Source organism: Pyrus communis, chromosome 12 (assembly GCF_041283825.1).
Source record: "Pyrus communis isolate YQ-2024b chromosome 12, ASM4128382v1, whole genome shotgun sequence".
NCBI lineage: Eukaryota > Viridiplantae > Streptophyta > Magnoliopsida > Rosales > Rosaceae > Pyrus > Pyrus communis.
In genome coordinates, this window is record NC_142576.1 from 10,876,935 (window position 1) to 10,894,667 (window position 17,733).

The following is a 17,733-nucleotide window of genomic DNA, read 5'->3' on the forward strand; positions in this document are numbered from 1 at the left end:
TTGATACGAATAGATGGTAAGTGTAGCACTAGTTTAATTCAAATGATATCCTCATTTTATTCCATTTTAGTTGAACATATACAACTTAAATTTCCACCCTCATCACTACTTAATTACTAATTTACCACACAACCATTGATTAACTACAACGTAATTAAATCACCAAAGAAAAAGGCTCATCTAAACCACAAAAACCACTAACACAACTCCCCCTCTACACCAAAACACACCCCCCATCCCCATGTTGACTAAACTGTCTCCCCCCACCACCTCCGTTACACATGGCTGCTACCGCCCCCCACTGTTTCCTGCACCCTCTGCTTTTGATATACACACCCACCGCACCTACTCAGCACACCCACATTGTCCTTGTCTACTCATCATCCCCAATTCCAACTCCCACAACCTCCTCCTCCGCCTGCCCCTCCTCCACCTCACTCTCCCCCGTCTGCAGCAGCAGCGACGTGAACGGCATGTGCCGGTATCCCGCATTATAGTCCACCCCCATCGGCTGGCACAAGTCCAGCTGCAGCTGCATCGCCTGATGAGCCTGGGCCGCCGCCGGGTACAAGAACTGTCCGGAGCTTCTGAGCGACTTGAGCGGCTGAACCCGGCAAGTGACGGACGGCATTTGTGACGATACGGACGGGGAGGTGGTCGAGATCGGCTCCGCCGGGAGTGTGCCGGAGCCGGTGGCGGCGATGATCGAGGGCTCGGCGTGGCGGAGGAGCCACTCGATGGTCTCGCCGTCGGAGCGGTGTCCGAGCTCCCGGGTCAGCTGGAAGATGCGGGCGGCGCACATGGCCGGCATCCGGACGCGGCGGCCCCGTCCATTGACTTTTGTATGGCGGTCCCTAGTGTTCCGCCGGCTGACCTGTTTCTGGGGCTTGGGCTGCGCCTGGAGTTGGAGGTCGGATAGTTGGGAGTGATGGAGCGACGGCGCCGTTTGGATGGTGGCGGAAGTAAGAGCGGCGGTGGGCAAGACGGTGGGCTTTCGGTCTTCGAGTTTGTGGAGTGGCTGGAGGGCCATATCGGAGGCCATGGCGGTGGCGATGGTGGTCTTAGGGTTTGGAGTAGAGAGTGTTAAATTAGGGTTTTGAGAAGTTGAGGGGATTCGATTGACCCCACACAAGGAGTGGGGGTCCCTTTATATTGTGGGTGGGGAGAAATTTGAGATACGTGGGGTAAGGGAAAGCGAGGGTGGGTCCCAGCCCTTATTTTCCGCAGGAGTGTGTCAGAGGAGGTATGAGTTGCATGCTATCTTTTCAGAAAAGGGAAAACACGCGCTGGGCAGCGTTCAATAACTGGTCTTTTTCCCATCTTTTCAAATTCCAAATTTTCTTAGATAAAGTACGAAAAACTATCCTAATTATTGATATTATGACACTTTTATAACTCATCTTTTGATAATATCATACCATATCTTACGAATTTGTGCCAATGTTATACCTTCCGTTAGTCTACCGTTAATTTATCAGTTAAATGATGACGTGACTTGATTTATGACTCACTTTCTATTAAAAAAATTAATAAAATATTATTAAAAACTAAAAAAAAATCATTTAATATTTTTTAAATATTAAAATAATAAAAAAAAGTTAAAAAAAAAACAACAACAAAAACAAAACCAAACCAAACCTTTCGTCCCTTTCCCCCTCCCTCCCTCCCCCATCTACCTGCTACAATCCAGAAAACAAAAGAAGAAGAAAAAAAAAAAAAAAAAACCCTTCTTTAGGGGGTTGGGGGTTGATGGGTTTTCAAATTTTTTTTTTTTTTTGGTTGAAGATTATGCAGGGGTTGTCGCACAAATCCTTGGATTCACGGCACTCCGTCGATTCCTGCGCGTTCCAGCTCCATGGCTGGAGACCTTTCCAGCTGCAGCAGCAGACCTTCACGCCCACCTCCAAAACCCTAGACTCCGCCGATCGCAAATCCAATGGCCTCCAACGACTTCTTTTTCTATCGATGCCATCGACATGTCCCGGCTTACCTTGGTCAACGACAACAGGACGATCTCCGGCGGACACCATATTAGGAACGGGAGCTTCCAGTTCATCGGGAAGAAGCGGCGGCGTCGTGGGTCAAGGTCGGTTTCCGGGAGGAGTAGTGAGCGGAGTGGGACCCGGAGATGCTGCTCGGTTAGGGCTTCGGCAGCGTATGAGACGTGTTCAGATTTTCCGGTGGCGGTGAGGACAGACTTGAGTGGGGAGCTGTTTGGGAATGGGGATGTGAATTGGGCGATGAAAGGTTTTGATTTTTTTTTTTTTAATTTTCTTTATTATTTTAATATTTAAAAATATTAAATGATTTTTTTTTTTTTTAGTTTTTTAATTTTTTTTTAATTTTTTAATAGAAAGTGAGGTCTGGATCAAGCCATGTCAGAATTTTACTAACAAATTAATGGTAGGCTAACGGAAGGTATAATATTGACACAAATTCGTAAGATGAGGTATGACATTGTCAATTTTAAAAATGAGGTATGAAAGTGTCGTGACACCAATAGTTAAGGTAGTTTTTTGTACTTTACCCAATTTTCTTTTTATTTCTTTGCTAAACTTTTCAAATTCCAATTTAATTTTATTTCTTTTTTGTAGTTTTTGGTTGATATTAAAAAATGGAAACAAAAAAAAGCTGTTGATGCAATGCTTTTTCATTGGGAAGTGTTATTGATATTTCAAAATTTTCATTTTACTCCTTATAAGTGTATTTTTCTTTCCAAATATAGAAAGTTTAGAGTGTAAAATGAGATTTTTGGAATGCCAATAACAATTCATTTTTCATTAAGTTTGGAACACGATACAGGACGTCATATATATTTTTTTAGGAAAACTAATGAAAAGGGCTTGAAAACTTTGAATTTTAATGATAAAGACAAAATAAAGGGTAAAGTGAATAGTACCAAGATTGACTTTTTAGTGTAAAAATGTGGTTTTTCTTTAAAGTGAACAGTATCGTGAGCTTTTCGTTAAAACTCTTTATTTTTTTTAAATATTGCTCTAATTGTATAATAACATGATGTATATACTCGTCAGGCACGCTAAAAACGAGTCTCCAATGCAAGGGGCCAGGGCCCACTTTTGTGTCTTGTCAAGCGCTTAGAGCCACCGTTTCATGATTTGGCTTTCTCCTCTACTTTTGTCACTTGTTTGGCGCCACTTTGACCATTGTCGGATTTTAAGATAAAATGTCGGAAATGCCCCCCTTGGATCTTAATCCCCTCAGCGGTCACGTTGGTCGCAAAATGGTGTTTTCCACCTCCTCTTGTGCTCTAATTAGCGAATTTTGGTTCACTTGGATCAATTTTAAATTTCACTCTATTAAACTCGGGCTTGGCTGAAATGGGCTTTATTATTGTCATACCCAATAAGGGTTCCATGACGTGGAGTGTGCGTAAAATCTCCCGATCGAATAAGGATTTGGGTGCAAGTGGTTCTTTCCCATGGTGATAGAGAGGAATGTTGCTTTTGCACCACAGCGTGAATTCGAATCCTATTAGCTTTCTAATCTAACATCTAATTTAATAAAATCTATATTTTATCCACTTTAATATAAAAGCTAACACATCGCACGCTCTAAGAAAGGTAGTAACGCTCAACACGTAAAAAGGGTGGTGAGCAAATTCCGACTCAGATAAAATATCGACCAAATAAAGAAAAAAATAAAGGGCAAACATTCTGGGTCAAGCCCTAAATGATTTAAAATTGAACAAGGCCTTATGTTGAGTAGAAGTAAAATAAAGCCCAACCTGATCCATTTGCAAAAAAATCGAGAAGATAATTTTGAGGTGTGAAATAGTCTGAGAGATGAAAGAGCTGAGCTTCTCCTGCAACATTATCTGCAGACACACACACACACAAAACCAATGCAAGCTCGAAGAAGCTACGCGCACATAGACGTAGCTGCACTCCAGCAACCCAGAAGAATACACACCATCTTCACCTGAATGTGCCACTACCCAGGAGTATAATTTTAACTATTTTTTGTTGTTCCAATTTCAATGGAGGTTGGGAGGCATTTTCTCTCTTCTTCCTCGGCCTTTCCTTCCACAACCCACCTCAGGCATCCTCTTCCTTCTTCTCCTTCTTCTTCTTCTTCTTCTTCCTCCACCTCAGGTAAAAAAGTTCGTAACTTTCGTGTTTCTTACACGTGAATTTATCTGTTTGCTTTCTGGGAATTTACTGGGAAATTGGGTATGCTTATAGTTCTTGGAATTCAGCAACTGGGACATAATTATGGGAAGTATTGGTTTTTGTGTTAAAGCCTGAAACGGCAATTGGGTATGTTGAGATTGTGTGTTTTGGATATTTGGTTGTTTTGTTTGATTTTAGTCCTTTCAACTTGAAAAATATTGATGCCACAGCTACATTTGGAAGTAGAGGATGTTTTTGGATTTTTTTTTGTTGGAGCATTTCTGGGAAAGATTATTTTTGCTCTCTTGCATGCATAGGTGTGTTGAATTGTGCTCTGAGGCTTTGATTTCGAAAAGTGTGAACAGATGTGTGTTTTTCCTGGATGTTTTTATAGGAGAATAGGTTCTAGAATCAGAGATTAGATGATAATGTCTTGAGATGATAGGGCCCGTTTGATGACCATTTCGTTTTTGGGTTTTAGTTTTAGTTTTAGTTTTTTGTGCTAGACGGATAGAGGGAAAGTATACGAGAGAAATGAGGAATGTAGAAGGATGAATGGAGGAGGGAGGAGGGAGAAATGGAGGAGATTATATGAAAACGAAAACTTTTTTCAGTTTTTTTTTTAGTTTTCATTTTGTGTGTCAATCCATACACGTTTGTTCCACCATGCTTCCTTTACCCTTCTTCATGCCCCCTTTCTATCAATACTTTTTCTCCATCTATAACACAAAAATGAAAACTAAAGTGTAAAAATGAAACGGTTCTTAAACGGGCCTTAAGTTACTTAAATTAGTCTTTAGACAATCTGCTACTACAAGAGCTACTGAAGAGGTGCAGATTGTTCTAATAGTGATTATCTAAAAGGATATTTGAGTAAGGAATATTTTAGCCCCATTTTGTGCATTGTTGGTTAACATCAGGCTTGTCTGGCACTCGTATTTTGCAGTGTTGATGCTTCACGAGCAAGCAACTGCTGCAGTTCCTTCTGTGCCGATTACATTTGTAGCTCGACACTTTCCAACTTCGGTTCTTCTACAAGAGCAGCGCGATGAGTTCAAGCCTCTATTGCATGCGCTGAAAGAAGAGAAAACATCTCAGGTTAGACTTCTGCTGTAAATATGAAATGCACATTACTTAGATCAGACATTTGCTTTAGAATTATACTGCATCTTACTTGTGTAATCCTCAATGGTGGAAAACTTCTTAAACGTCTGTTTTCCGTTGTTTGAAATTATGCTTATTGATGATACTACCTTTCTTGCTAAAATATAATTCAAGTTTATGTGAGGATTCATGCTTACACATTTACCATTCGTAGGCATACTTGGGATTACTTCTTAGAAACTGGACTCATATTCTATCTCTGTCTCGTGGGAAACTCCTAATTAATTACCGTTTCCTGTGTTCATAAAAAAGGCTACGTTAGATAGGATGCAGATAGAGACTAAGGCCTCTCTCAATGAAGATTTAGACATTGATGGTTTCTACCAGTTGGTGAAGGACTCCGAGCACCAATTGCTTAACCGCTCTGGTCTTTTGGATGTGTAAGATGAATAAAACTCCGCTTTTTTTTCTTTCCCTTTTACTTGTGTCATTTTTTCTTGGGTGATTGCATTTTACAACCAAATTTCATCCTTGTTGTCTCTACTTTGCAGATTTTCATCTTTACAAACAGGGGTAAAGTTGTCCGCACCTTTAACTGTGGAGCCTATTACCACTGCTTCCAGTAAGCATATGGACATCAAGCCCTCTGACGCAGTTGCACTGGCTAAGAAAGCTTTGTCAGCCTCAAAAGAAGCAGTCTCATTTGCTGATGGCTTCAAATCAATGGGAGATGATTTTGATGACTCCCTTTCTATAGGGTCAGTTTCGTATTACTTGTTTGATTTTTATTACCATATCAATTTGCTTTGCGACTGAAGCCAAAAGTTTTGTGTAGTTTGGACAACTGGCTGGTTGAGGATGAGAAAACTGTAAGGTCAACCCGACTTCTAGAGAGACGGCGAAAGCGACTTAAGAAAAAGAGGGTCTCTAAATCAAAAGTTCTAATTCATGAGACTAACAGTCCTCCAAGTTCAGATGTGCGGAGAAAGATAAACGAAGGATTTAATCAAAATGATCCCCTGCGGTTGTTCTTGTGGGGTCCTGAAACAAAACAACTTTTGACTGCCGAGGAAGAGGCTGAACTGATTGCCCGAGTTCAGGTGTGTATCTAAAGTCATTTCCGTCTGCGAAGTTCTAATATCAGAATTACTGTTTTTGAGGGGTCTTATCTGCATTGATGTGACGAATTGTGTAACAGGATTTATTTAAGTTAGAAGAAGTGAAGAATAGACTTCAATCACAGTTTGGTCGTGAACCAACTTTGGTTGAATGGGCCGAAGCTGTTGGAATTAGTTGTCAGATCTTGAAATCACAGCTTCGCTCTGGCACCAACAGCCGTGAAAAGCTGATTTATGCTAACTTACGTATGGTGGTTCACATTGCTAAACAATATCAAGGGCGAGGCCTTGGCCTTCAGGACTTAATGCAGGTAACTTCATTGGAACATGTTTTCTTACTGAATGACTTGTCCTCTATGCAAAACTTTTTTGTTTTTGCTTGAATGCAGTAAAAGCATCGTCTTATATCATCAAATTGCATTGGCAAGTCCTACATGCCAGATTTAAATTTTAAATTTGTGCATCTTTAGTCTGTACAAAACAACTATTGTACATGTTGGTATCCTTTACGATCATCCTAATGAATGTCAGCAATTTCCAGTATGACAAATACTAAGCGGATGCTCTATCTGATTGCTGACAACATAGGAAAGGCTATGAAAACTTGTATCATTTGTTTGGTTTGGTTGGTACTGGAGATTATACTATTAATTATTTTCACAAACTTAATTGAACCAAAAAGAGCAGTATTAAGATTCTTACATAAGGCCCGATGCAATTGTTGCATAGATTTTGAAGTACAACTAATGAAGGCTCTATTTTTCTGCAATACTTTTGTAGGAGGGAAGTATGGGCCTTATGAAGAGTGTTGAGAAGTTTAAACCTCAAGCTGGTTGCCGATTTGCTACTTATGCATACTGGTGGATAAGGCAAACAGTTAGGAAGGCCATATTTCAACATTCCAGGACCATCCGCTTGCCGGTAATGAAACCATGTCTCCAATCGCTACCTTTCAATGAGATTGTTCTTCAAAGTATACTTTATGTCAACTGCTACCCTGTTCGGAAAATTTCTGAAACGGGATTTTGGAATAAAAGGAAAATGTTTGAATTGATTAAATGCTGATAAAGAAAAGTTTTGTTGCCATCAAAATCTGTACCCAAAAGTTAACTATTTCATAGCATGTCCAAACAAAATGAACTTTACTGAGCATGACAGATAACCGATAATTTATTCACAGGAAAATGTGTACACCCTCTTGGGCAAAGTATTAGAGGCAAAGAAATCATGTATTCAGGAAGGAAATCACAATCCAAACAAAGAAGAACTAGCGAGACGGGTTGGAATTACAGTTGAAAAGTTGCAGAAGTTGCTATATTCTACAAGAATGCCACTTTCAATGCAACAACCTGTCTGGGCAGACCAAGACACCACTTTCCAGGTAAAGATTCTCGTTTTCTCGATTTGCTTCTCAAATTTGTCTCAATGATATTGCTGTAGGCAAGTCAAATTTTGAATATGATGCAATTTGTTGGGCTTCCTCCAATGGTTTAAGAACCAGATATCTTTTCTTGCATAATTGCAGGAGATAACTGCTGACACTGGGACTGAGATCCCACATGTGAGTGTAGAAAAGCAGCTTATGAGGCAACATGTGCGCCACCTTCTAGGCATCCTCAACTTAAGAGAGAGACAGATAATCAGGCTAAGATTTGGCATTGAAGATGGCAAGCAGAGATCACTTTCAGAGATTGGCAACATCTTTGGGTTGTCCAAGGAGCGGGTGCGGCAGCTGGAGAGCCGAGCATTCTTGAAGCTCAAGCAATCCCTTGGTAGCCAAGGCCTCAGGGCTTATGGTCCCTTACTTGTTTAGAAATGCAGCACCTGGCTATGGTATCTACTCCGCCGGTTCAGATTCCTGATATCTTTTAAGGAAATCTGGAGTTCAGCTGTTGAGGTCCAGGCTTTTGGAGGGGAATGTACAGCAAGCTGTGGCTTGGAATATGAAGAACATCCGAATGAACAACTTAGGCCCGAGGATCAAAACCTTGCGCTAGCATGGGCTAGGTTTCAATGCTTCAAAGTTGTAATATTGACTCTCGGTTTTCTTCCGGAGAAGAGGTGAAACTCTTTACTGTAACTTAATTGTATATTTCTCACATCTTTTATTGAAAAGCTAGCACTCCTCATTGAGGGGTGGCTGTTATTTTTCATCATCTCGTTTCGATGGAAACCAGCTTATACAAATTGGCGTATTGACTTCAAAACCATTCTTTCAAATTCAAGTAATTGATCCATTTCCCATTGTCTAACGAAGAAAATAATATAGTTTCGTCGTAGAGCTATGGGTTGGCTGTATGAAGGCTGCCTACAAGTGAATGATATACTCTATCATCAGGCGTGAGGCCTGCATTTTTCATCGCATCATACAATTTAAAAGCTTCCTCTGTTCTCCCATCCTTCGACAAACCTGAAATCATTGCTGTATATGTCACAACATTATGGGGTATGTCTCTCCGAGACATTTCGTCAAACAATTTCAGCGCCTCATCCACCTTGCCATCAATGCATTTGCCGTTTATAAGCGATGAATACGTATACATATCTGGCATCAACCCCTTGTCTTCCATTTCCTCCTTCAGTTTATAAGCTTCCTTCATTTTTCCTTTCTTAATATACCCATCAATTAGAGCATTGTATGTTACAGTGTTTGGTCTCTCTCCCTTCCTTTCCATGTCTTGAAATACCCTGTTTGCTTCGACGAAGTTTCCTTCCTTGCAGAATATGTCAATCAGAGTAGTGAAACAGACTACGTTTGGAGCCACACCTCTCTCAGCCATTGTGAACAACAAGCTCTTTGCCTCCTCGTTTCTGTTCAATTTACAAAACCCGCTAGCTATAGTGCTGTAAGTAAACACATCAAGCTGAAACCCTTTACTTTCCATGACATCCTGCAGCCTTAGAGCTTGATCCATCATCCCACTTCTGCAGTACCCGTCCATCAGCGTATTAAACACAACTTGGTTTACGTCAATGCCCTTACCTTGCATCTCATTCACCAAGATGTCTGCCATCTCCAACTGCCCTGCCTTGCACGCGCCATTAATCAATGCCCCGTAAGTATGATCATTCGGTACAAATCCCCTTTGAGTACATTCGTCGAACAGAAACAGCGCCCTCTTCATATTTCCCGCCCTACAATTCCAGTTAATAATCGAAGTATAAACATACACATCGGGTTGTATCCCTCTCTCACGCATTTCCTCAAACACCTTCTCCGCATCCTCGATCTTCTCAGAACTACCAAACCAATCAATCAAAAGCGTGCATGTTGCCACATTATAACCCACACCATCTTTCTCCATCAACCTCAAAACCTCATTGACACCCTCAAAATCCTTCCTCTCAATGTACGCTTTCAAAAGCGTGTTAAATGTAAAAACATTAGGTTTAGTCCCTCTATCGGCCGTTTCCCCCATCAAAGCCTTGGCCTTTTCAACCTCTCCTCTCTTACAAAGCTCATTCATCACAAGCGTCAACGGATACACCGTGATTCGAACACCCTTTTCGACCATCTGATTGAAAAACCTCAAACACAAATCCACCCGACCGCATTTCTTCAACGCAAGTAAGAGCACAAAGCATGACCTTTCTTCAATCTCCAACCCATTCTTGCCCACATACTCAAAAACCCCAATTGCCTCCTCGAACATTTTGTTATCTGCATAAACCCGAAAAAGCATATCGCACAATGTCCCTACAAATTTCATCCCGTCAGGCTCGTCCTCAATCAGACATGTAATTTTGGAAACGGGGCAACGAAGATTATCGTTCGTGACGATACCATTCAGTACAATCTTCATTTGGGCAAATCTTCTAGCATTATATAGCCTGCGAATGAGGATTGCATGGGCTTGAAGATTGGGTTTATGGGAAGGATCTGTTTGGAGGAAGTTGAATAAGGTCAAGCATGAATGGGGTGGGACGAGTGGGTTTGAGAGGACAAGGTTGGTTACGTGGGGGTTGAGATTGGATAGCAGAGATGGTGAGGTGGATTTGAGGGGTTGAAGGCCTGATTTGATTAGGGTTTTGGCAATCTTCTCGGCGGTTTCTTGGTTCGATATCGAAGCGGGATCCGTGGGGAAGGCTTTCTTCAAGGTTTTGAAGGTTTTCCGAGACATTTTTTTGTCAAAGCAAAAAGAACAAGGAGGAGGAGAAGAGGAGTTTTAGGAAGTGTTAATTTTAGCGGGTATTAATTGATGTTCAAAAAGCAAACCGATACAAACTAACATCCTCATTTATTAGGACCATATTGTATTATATTTTACTTTTATTTTTTATAGAGTGATATAGCGAGATAAATAGTTAGTTGATAGGGAAGGAAAATTAGTGGGAATCGAACTCACACCAAGGTGCATAAACATAATTGCTTTCAGTTACGACGGTAAGTGCCGTCTACGACGATATTTCATCTTTAAGCTGGTGCTATGGTGTTTGATAGGACAGGTAAGTGCCATCTACGACGATATTTCATCACCATATTGCCGCCACCACCTTACCATCACCATCTCCACTACGTTTACTGCCTTGGTTAGTTCAACACCCGGTTGTTGTGGTCATTAGAACAACCAATTTCTCAATGAATATTCTCATCATTGAATGCTTTGGAAGGATTAGATCGAAAACATGGTTCGAATTTCCATTCCAAAAATACAGTTCTAACCGGAATTTTAAGAATTTTTAGATTAGAGTGATCTCAAAAATTTAGAAACGTAATTCAGAGTTCTCCAAATATTTTACAAGTTGTTAGATATTTATAAACTTTTTCGCATATGCAATTTATTATTTTTTCTTAACTTCGATGGAGTACTTATGTATAAATGTATGCAGTATATTAATATGTTCATTATTTTAAATATAAGTGTATAATTTTTTTTAAATATATATATTATAATTTAATTTGTATGTGTATAATTACATAAAAATACGTGAATAAAATGCCTCTAAAAGACCTAGCATTGAACATGCTAAAAATAAGTTCTGATTACAAAGTACCTCATTTTAGTAAATAACTATAAATTTTTTTGAATGTTTCAGAATTTCAACTCCATTCCAATTTTCGTTGGAAAAATTTTCGAGTTCGGATTCTATATTTTGATGGCGCAGTCAGAAATTGCAATCCAACTTCCACCCCTCTATGTGCCTCTCACGTTGGTGGTGCCGGCACTTTCGGTTGCAGCTACTTTGGGACGGTTGCTGTTGGTGGTGTTGGCGTCGAAGGACCAAAATAAAACCAAAATGGTGAGACTGCGGTTGGATGTGGCAGATGATGAACACTGCTGAGCACATCAAAATTCAAAACATCGCAGTAAAAGTTGAAATCCTCATATTCTGCAACCCAAAAATCTCTGTTCTTATTCCTAACAGCTTGCAATTCTGCATATTCAGTTGTGCTTCTAATATTGCGACATCTTATTCCTATCAGCTTACCCTTTTTACTTACCCTATCCTCCATTTTTCTTTCTTCTTTTGAAATTGAAGACGGTGTTCTTCAGCTTAACTCTTCTCTTTCGGCTATGCCAACTAAGTCTGCAAGTGAACGATATAGACTTTTATCAGGTGTGACCGTGTGAGGCCTGCCATTTCCACCCCATCATACAATTTAAGAGCTTCATGTGTTCTCCCATTCTTCGACCAACCCGAAATCATAGTTACGTACGTGACAACACCTTGAGTTAAATTTCTGCCAGGCATTTCACGAAATAATTTCAGTGCCTCGTACATGGACTGGACTACATTTCTACTAATTAATAAAACACTCGTCAACCAAAATCTTATGAAATTACCAGTTTAACCTTCTAATTAAAACAAAACATCAATAAGATATATGGAACAGAAATATAATTTCACACAACCAAATTTTGCTGTTTTTTTTTTCTTTTCAAAACCTCACCTACATGTAATCCTAACATATCTCTAATTAAAATAAAAAAATAAAAAAAATTTCCCGCTGTCACATTCTCTATCACTCTCTTCCTTTCTCCTATTTCAAAAACAAAAATAAAAAATTTTCTCATACACTTTGTGTGTGCCTATATGCTAGTATATAATTACAATAGCACTTTTACATAGAGGACACAACCCTTGAATTACAGATACAACCCTAGACTTCTAAAGAGAGACTTCTTTTCGTAAACATAGCTTTCCAAGAGACAACTCTACGTAACAACTGATACAACTGATGCGATTTTATTCAAAAGAGTGTTATATTTAACTAAGAACCGTGTCCGAATACCCTTTTTGACCATTCGATCGAAAAACCTCCAACATGAATTCACCCGACCACATTTCCTCAATGCAAGCAAAAGCACAATGCAGGACCTTTCTCCAATCTCAATCCCATTCCTACCCACATAACCAAATACCCCAACAGACTCTTCAAACATTTGTTTTCTGCATAAACCTGGAACAACATATCATCAAAGTTCTAAAAAGCATTAGGTAATAATTCAGTAGCGGGCAAGAGCCTAGAGTCTATGCCCTTTTTTTTTATTTTAATTTTAACTAAATTTATTATATATGTATATAAATAAAAAAATGTCTATTTATTTTATACTTTAAAAATATAATTGTATTGAAATACATAAATTGCAACACATAATGACATATAAATTATAAAGTACTAAAACAAATTGCAAATATGAGGAACAAACATATAATGAGTGTTTATCCAAATATCCAACAAGTTTCTTACAATTCATTGAAAAATAAAATGTAAAATAGAAGTTATGTCTATTTTCTGTCTAAGTGAAAGTGCGACGTAGGCGGTCTAGGCAAGTCTAGATGGGTTAAGCAGGCGCATAGACAGGTTTAGGCATCTTTTTTTATTTTTCAAACGTCAAGACATTAATCGTGGCAACGACCAACCGCCTAACATCTAGGCGATACCTAATTGAAGATTTTTATAACAGTGCATATCACATAATGTCCCAACAAATTCCACCCCATTATGGTCATCCTTGATCAGAGACGCAATTTCGGAAACCGGGCAATTAATAATATGGTACGTGACAATACAATTTAGTACAACCTTCATTTGGGATAATTTTGGAGCTTCATATAGCCTGCAAAGCAGGGTAACGTGGGCTTCAAGATTGGGTTTGTGAGATGGGTTCTTTTGGAGAAAGTTGAATGAGTTTACACAAGAATGTGGTAGGACGAGTGGGCTTGAGAAGACAAGGTTTGTTATTATAAGAAATATTGTGTATATATATATAAAAGATTCACACACGAATAGTGATTACAGCTGAGTTTATATACATTTTTTAATAATTAATTATTTTGTACAGCTTTTTTTATTTTTTATTTTTTTTATTATTATTTTTAATTAGTACCTCATAATAACCTAGCTGTAACGACCCGAAAATTTATATTTGGAAGCAAAAACTAAGATATGCCCTAAATTTATTTCGGAAGATGATCACCAAATTCCTTTTCTTAGACAATTTCCAAGAAAAGATTAAATCTCAGTTATCTTATTATGGATGCATCTAACCTTCTCGTTAGATTGCCTACGTACCCTACAAAGGGATCAAGCGATTCGTAGTTCACAATTTCAATTTCTAACTCATTTCTGAAAATCATTCAAGTGACTAACAATCACTAACTAGGTTCAAACAAGTGAATCATACCAAATGCATATTAAATATGGTTTCAGTATATCGAAATATGCATAAAATGGTAGTGTTGGCTGACTGATCACGTGCCGCCGCACGTGCTGTGCTTGGCGGTCGGCCGTCTTGACTTGCCGAAAAATTTCAACTACTTCCAAAAATTACGAAATTTTGTAGGAATGTACAACTCAAGGAGAAGAGCATTTTTCATACCTGGGATGAGGTCTAATTCGGCCTGAAAATACCTGAATTTGGCCACGAACCCCTGCAACCCTAGAAATTGGGTGACCTTGATCCGCCACCTCTGGTACTCCGCCGCCCCAACCAAGGCTTAGGCTTTGTTCAAGGCCTCATGGGGAGTCTAATGGTGGTGGTAATTGGTGGGAATAACTTCAGGATTTTGGGATTTCTCGCACGAACCCGTCGTACCCACTGACGGTTCTCCACCCATTTACAACAATTTTCTTCTAAATTTGGGGTGGAAAAGGAAGAGGGAAAGGCTAGATGATGTTTGGGAATGGTAGCTTGGTCAAATTCGTGGAAAATTTGATGGAAAACCATCGGAAATTATGGAGGAAACGAGTCAAAGGCGTGGGTCCAAGGGTGACTCGGTTCTTCCCCCTCCTCCTTCTCTCCTTTCCCTCATTTTTTTTCCCTCCTGATTGATTCCTGCCTCCCTTCTCATAATCTGATTGGTCCCATAACCCCTTTAATTGATTGGGTTGAATCCAAGCCCTTGATTGATTCTCACTCCCACTCGGTGGGAGTTTAATTAAATTAAAACTATAGTTTAGTAAAACAACTTCAAATGTCCGTAACTATATCATTATAATCCGGACTCGCAAACGGCTTTCGCCTATGCGCTCGTGGAATCGTCCTCTATTCAGATATGTCAAGAAATACGATAAAATACATCCTCGTAAAATTACCTTAACCAAATAAGGGCATTTCACTTGCAAAAAAAATTCCACATAATCATATATGCAAAATTTTTCAGGGTATTACACTAGCAATAATGTGATTCAATAAGCTGTTCATTAAATATTATTTTCTTTATTTTTAAACACGTTCAAAACATTTTAAGAGGCGTGTAATGCCAAGTATAAAAAATGTCTTTCGCACCCGGATAATAATGTGATTAAATTAGTTGTCAAATGATTTTTTTTTTCTTTTAACAAACGATATTATTTACACTAAAGGGGAGGAGGTGGGCTTAGCCTCACAATAGGCTAACAATAATGTGATTCAATCAGTTGTTTATTAAATATTATTTTCTCTATTCTTAATGTAAATTCTATAGAGACCAATTTTATTACGTGGATTCAGCTGCTTTAATTGGTTTGTAAGGGGTTTCTTCTAGCATGATCTAAGATTATTCATTTACTTCAAATATTTGACTTTCCTTTTGTCAATTTACGCATATAAATACATTTAAAACGTGTAAGTCGCACTTAGCACGCTGCGATTCAAAAAATCTTTATATATAAAGCCAATAAGCCTAATGAATAATGTTTTTTGGTGTCACAAGCTTCACCCAAAAAAAATTAGACAAAAATGTCCCTCAAACAAAAAACTTCAAAAGCAATGCAAAATAATGCATCAAATGTGGTAGGTGTATTTTCGTCATTTTAACAGTATTTTTATAATAATTAATTTTTTTGTACAATTTTTTTAATTAGTCACTTACAATAGGCTAGTAGCAATGTGATTCAATCAACTGTTCATTAAATATTATTTTCTCTATTTTTAAATACGTTCAAAACATCTTAAGAGGCGTGTAATGTCAGTTATAAAAAAGGTCTTTCGCACGCGGATAATAATGTGATTAAATTAGTTGTCAAATGATTATTATTTTTTTTGTTTAACAAATGATAATATCTACACTAAGGGGGATGAGGGAGGGAGGTAGGCTTAGCCTCACAATGGGCTAGCAATAATGTGATTCAATAAGTTGTTTATTAAATATTATTTTCTCTATTCTTAATGTAAATTCTATAGAGACTGATTTTATTAAGTGGATTCAGCTGCTTTAATTGATTTATGAGGGGTTTCTTCTAGCATGATCTAAGATTATTCATTTACTTCAAATATTTGACCTTCTTTTTGTCAATTTATGCATATAAGTACATTTAAAACGTGTAAGTCGCCGGTAACATGCATTGATTCAAAAAATGCCTTCTGGACACGTGTGAGTGCGTGCATGAAGGTTAGTTTTCTTGATGTCATTATTATTTGTGGTCACAGAGTTGATGGCCCTTGTCTTGTACTTCTTCATAAATATTTCCTCCCTTATATTGGCCTTATATTGTCATTTCAAAAATATCATTCTTCCACTGCTTTCTATAAATTTTTTTATTGATATATGACATTTTTGAAGTAACAATAACAACTACCACACATTTTTTTTTTTTAGTACATCAATATTTTTACATTAGGAGGAGGGGGAGTTTGGCTAAGTCACACAATGGGCAACCTAATTTGGCATCAAATTCGCCATCCACAAGATTCGAATCTAAGACATTTCACTTCTAAGCGAAGAGGAATATCACCAGATCGTATTACTGAGTGGCACTACCACACGTTTTTAGAATGTCAATAAAACTCCTTTTTGATATTTGTTTTTTTTAAGTTTTTATAAGGATATTAATAGAAATACAACTGTACAAAATGACTAGACTATGACTTGGACTCTAGGTGGTGCTGCTGACTTTGACTTGAATGATGAGGTGTCTTTCTAGCGATGACACGAGGAATTAGAAAACTTAAAATAAGGAAGTATGGAAAGGACCTAGAGACCAAGATGATTTGAGTTATTAGTTCACGGATTTTAAATGAAAAAGATAGAATTATAGGTTTTGATGAATAATGTTCTGATTATTTTACTCTTCTCACGTAGATGAATATATAAACTTATACAATTTCCTACAAATTAGGAAACAAGTATCCCAAATCTATAAGGATACCAATTACACAATTCTATACCGAAAATAACTCTACATTCCTTATTCTCCAAGATTGACTCAAGCAGCATTCCCTCTCAAGTTGGTGCGTAGATATCACTTAGGCCCAACTTGTTAAGTGAGTCCTGAAACACTCTTGTCGCCACTACATAAGTTAACACGTCTGCTAACTGGTCTTCAGATCTCACGTAAGGAATATCAATTAGCTTAACATCAAAATTCTCTTTAATAAAATGTTTATCCACCTCAACATGTTTCGTACGATCATGCTAAACTGGATTATTAGCTATTTCTTTTGCAGCCTGATTATCACAATATAATAGCATAGCTCCACGTGGTTTGAACCCAATCTCTGTAAGAAGAATTCTCAGCCGTAATAATTCACAAATCCCATGTGCCATGCCATGGTATTCGACCTTTGTTGTGGACCTAGCAACCATATTATGTTTCTTACTCCTCCAAGTCACAAGATTTCCTCCAATGAATGTAAAGTACCCTGATGTAGAGTGCCTATCAGTGATGTTCCCAACCCAATCAGTATCGGTGTATCCTTTTACCTCCAAATGCCCATGTCTCCTGAAAATCAATCATTTTCTAAGGGCACCTTTCAAATAACTCAATATTCTCATTACTACAGCCATGTGATCATCACTGGGAGAGTGCATAAACTGACTTACTACACTAACAACATATGCAATATCTGGCTTTGTGAGAGACAACTAAATTAACCTTCATACTAACCTCTGGTATATTTCGTTGTTTGCTGGAATTTGGTCCAGGTAAATCGCCAAATGATGTTTTTGAACTA

The 17,733-nt window shown here is 38.4% G+C and overlaps 3 protein-coding genes and 1 long non-coding RNA gene across 7 annotated transcripts; 1 reads left to right on the forward strand and 3 right to left on the reverse strand.

Annotated features, from left to right (window-relative positions):
* Positions 1 to 32: 32 nt before the first annotated feature.
* On the reverse strand, positions 33 to 1,425 carry LOC137746319 (TCP family transcription factor). Its single transcript, XM_068486401.2, has one exon. The coding sequence runs from the start codon at positions 1,040 to 1,042 to the stop codon at positions 374 to 376; it is 669 nt and encodes a 222-aa protein (XP_068342502.2). The 5' UTR covers positions 1,043 to 1,425; the 3' UTR covers positions 33 to 373.
* Positions 1,426 to 3,738: 2,313 nt separating this feature from the next.
* SIGF (RNApolymerase sigma-subunit F) lies at positions 3,739 to 8,505 on the forward strand. 2 transcript variants are annotated; one of them, XM_088682134.1, is made up of 10 exons: positions 3,848 to 4,112; positions 4,361 to 4,447; positions 5,077 to 5,228; positions 5,547 to 5,674; positions 5,786 to 5,992; positions 6,070 to 6,334; positions 6,433 to 6,663; positions 7,133 to 7,273; positions 7,533 to 7,733; positions 7,878 to 8,503. In XM_088682134.1, the coding sequence occupies exons 1-10, from the start codon at positions 3,998 to 4,000 to the stop codon at positions 8,163 to 8,165; spliced, it is 1,815 nt and encodes a 604-aa protein (XP_088538260.1). In that variant the 5' UTR covers positions 3,848 to 3,997; the 3' UTR covers positions 8,166 to 8,503. The 2 variants fall into 2 exon arrangements, with proteins under 2 accessions (XP_068342496.2, XP_088538260.1); XM_068486395.2 differs by lacking the exon at positions 4,361 to 4,447 and having other exon boundaries at positions 3,739 to 4,112; positions 7,878 to 8,505.
* LOC137746315 (uncharacterized) lies at positions 7,505 to 10,558 on the reverse strand. The gene has a single exon (XM_068486394.2). It carries the CDS (start codon positions 10,471 to 10,473, stop codon positions 8,635 to 8,637), a length of 1,839 nt encoding a protein of 612 aa, XP_068342495.2. The 5' UTR covers positions 10,474 to 10,558; the 3' UTR covers positions 7,505 to 8,634.
* Positions 10,559 to 11,326: 768 nt separating this feature from the next.
* LOC148692325 (uncharacterized) lies at positions 11,327 to 14,483 on the reverse strand. Of its 3 annotated transcripts, XR_015954528.1 has the most exons (3): positions 14,179 to 14,483; positions 11,796 to 11,881; positions 11,327 to 11,683 (listed from the first exon to the last, which is right to left on the reverse strand). It is a non-coding gene; the product is annotated as an uncharacterized LOC148692325 (long non-coding RNA). The 3 variants fall into 3 exon arrangements; XR_015954526.1 differs by having other exon boundaries at positions 11,327 to 11,881; XR_015954527.1 differs by having other exon boundaries at positions 11,327 to 12,035.
* Between the last annotated feature and the right edge of the window lie 3,250 nt (positions 14,484 to 17,733).

Coding starts and splice junctions, on each gene's coding strand:
- LOC137746319 (XM_068486401.2), bottom strand. CDS start 1,042: ATGGCCTCCGATATGGCCCTCCAGCCACTCCACAAACTCGAAGACCGA.
- SIGF (XM_088682134.1), top strand. CDS start 3,998: ATGGAGGTTGGGAGGCATTTTCTCTCTTCTTCCTCGGCCTTTCCTTCC. Junction 5,675..5,785: donor CGCTCTGGTCTTTTGGATGT/GTAAGATGAATA, acceptor TCTACTTTGCAG/ATTTTCATCTTTACAAACAG. Junction 7,274..7,532: donor CCAGGACCATCCGCTTGCCG/GTAATGAAACCA, acceptor ATTTATTCACAG/GAAAATGTGTACACCCTCTT.
- LOC137746315 (XM_068486394.2), bottom strand. CDS start 10,473: ATGTCTCGGAAAACCTTCAAAACCTTGAAGAAAGCCTTCCCCACGGAT.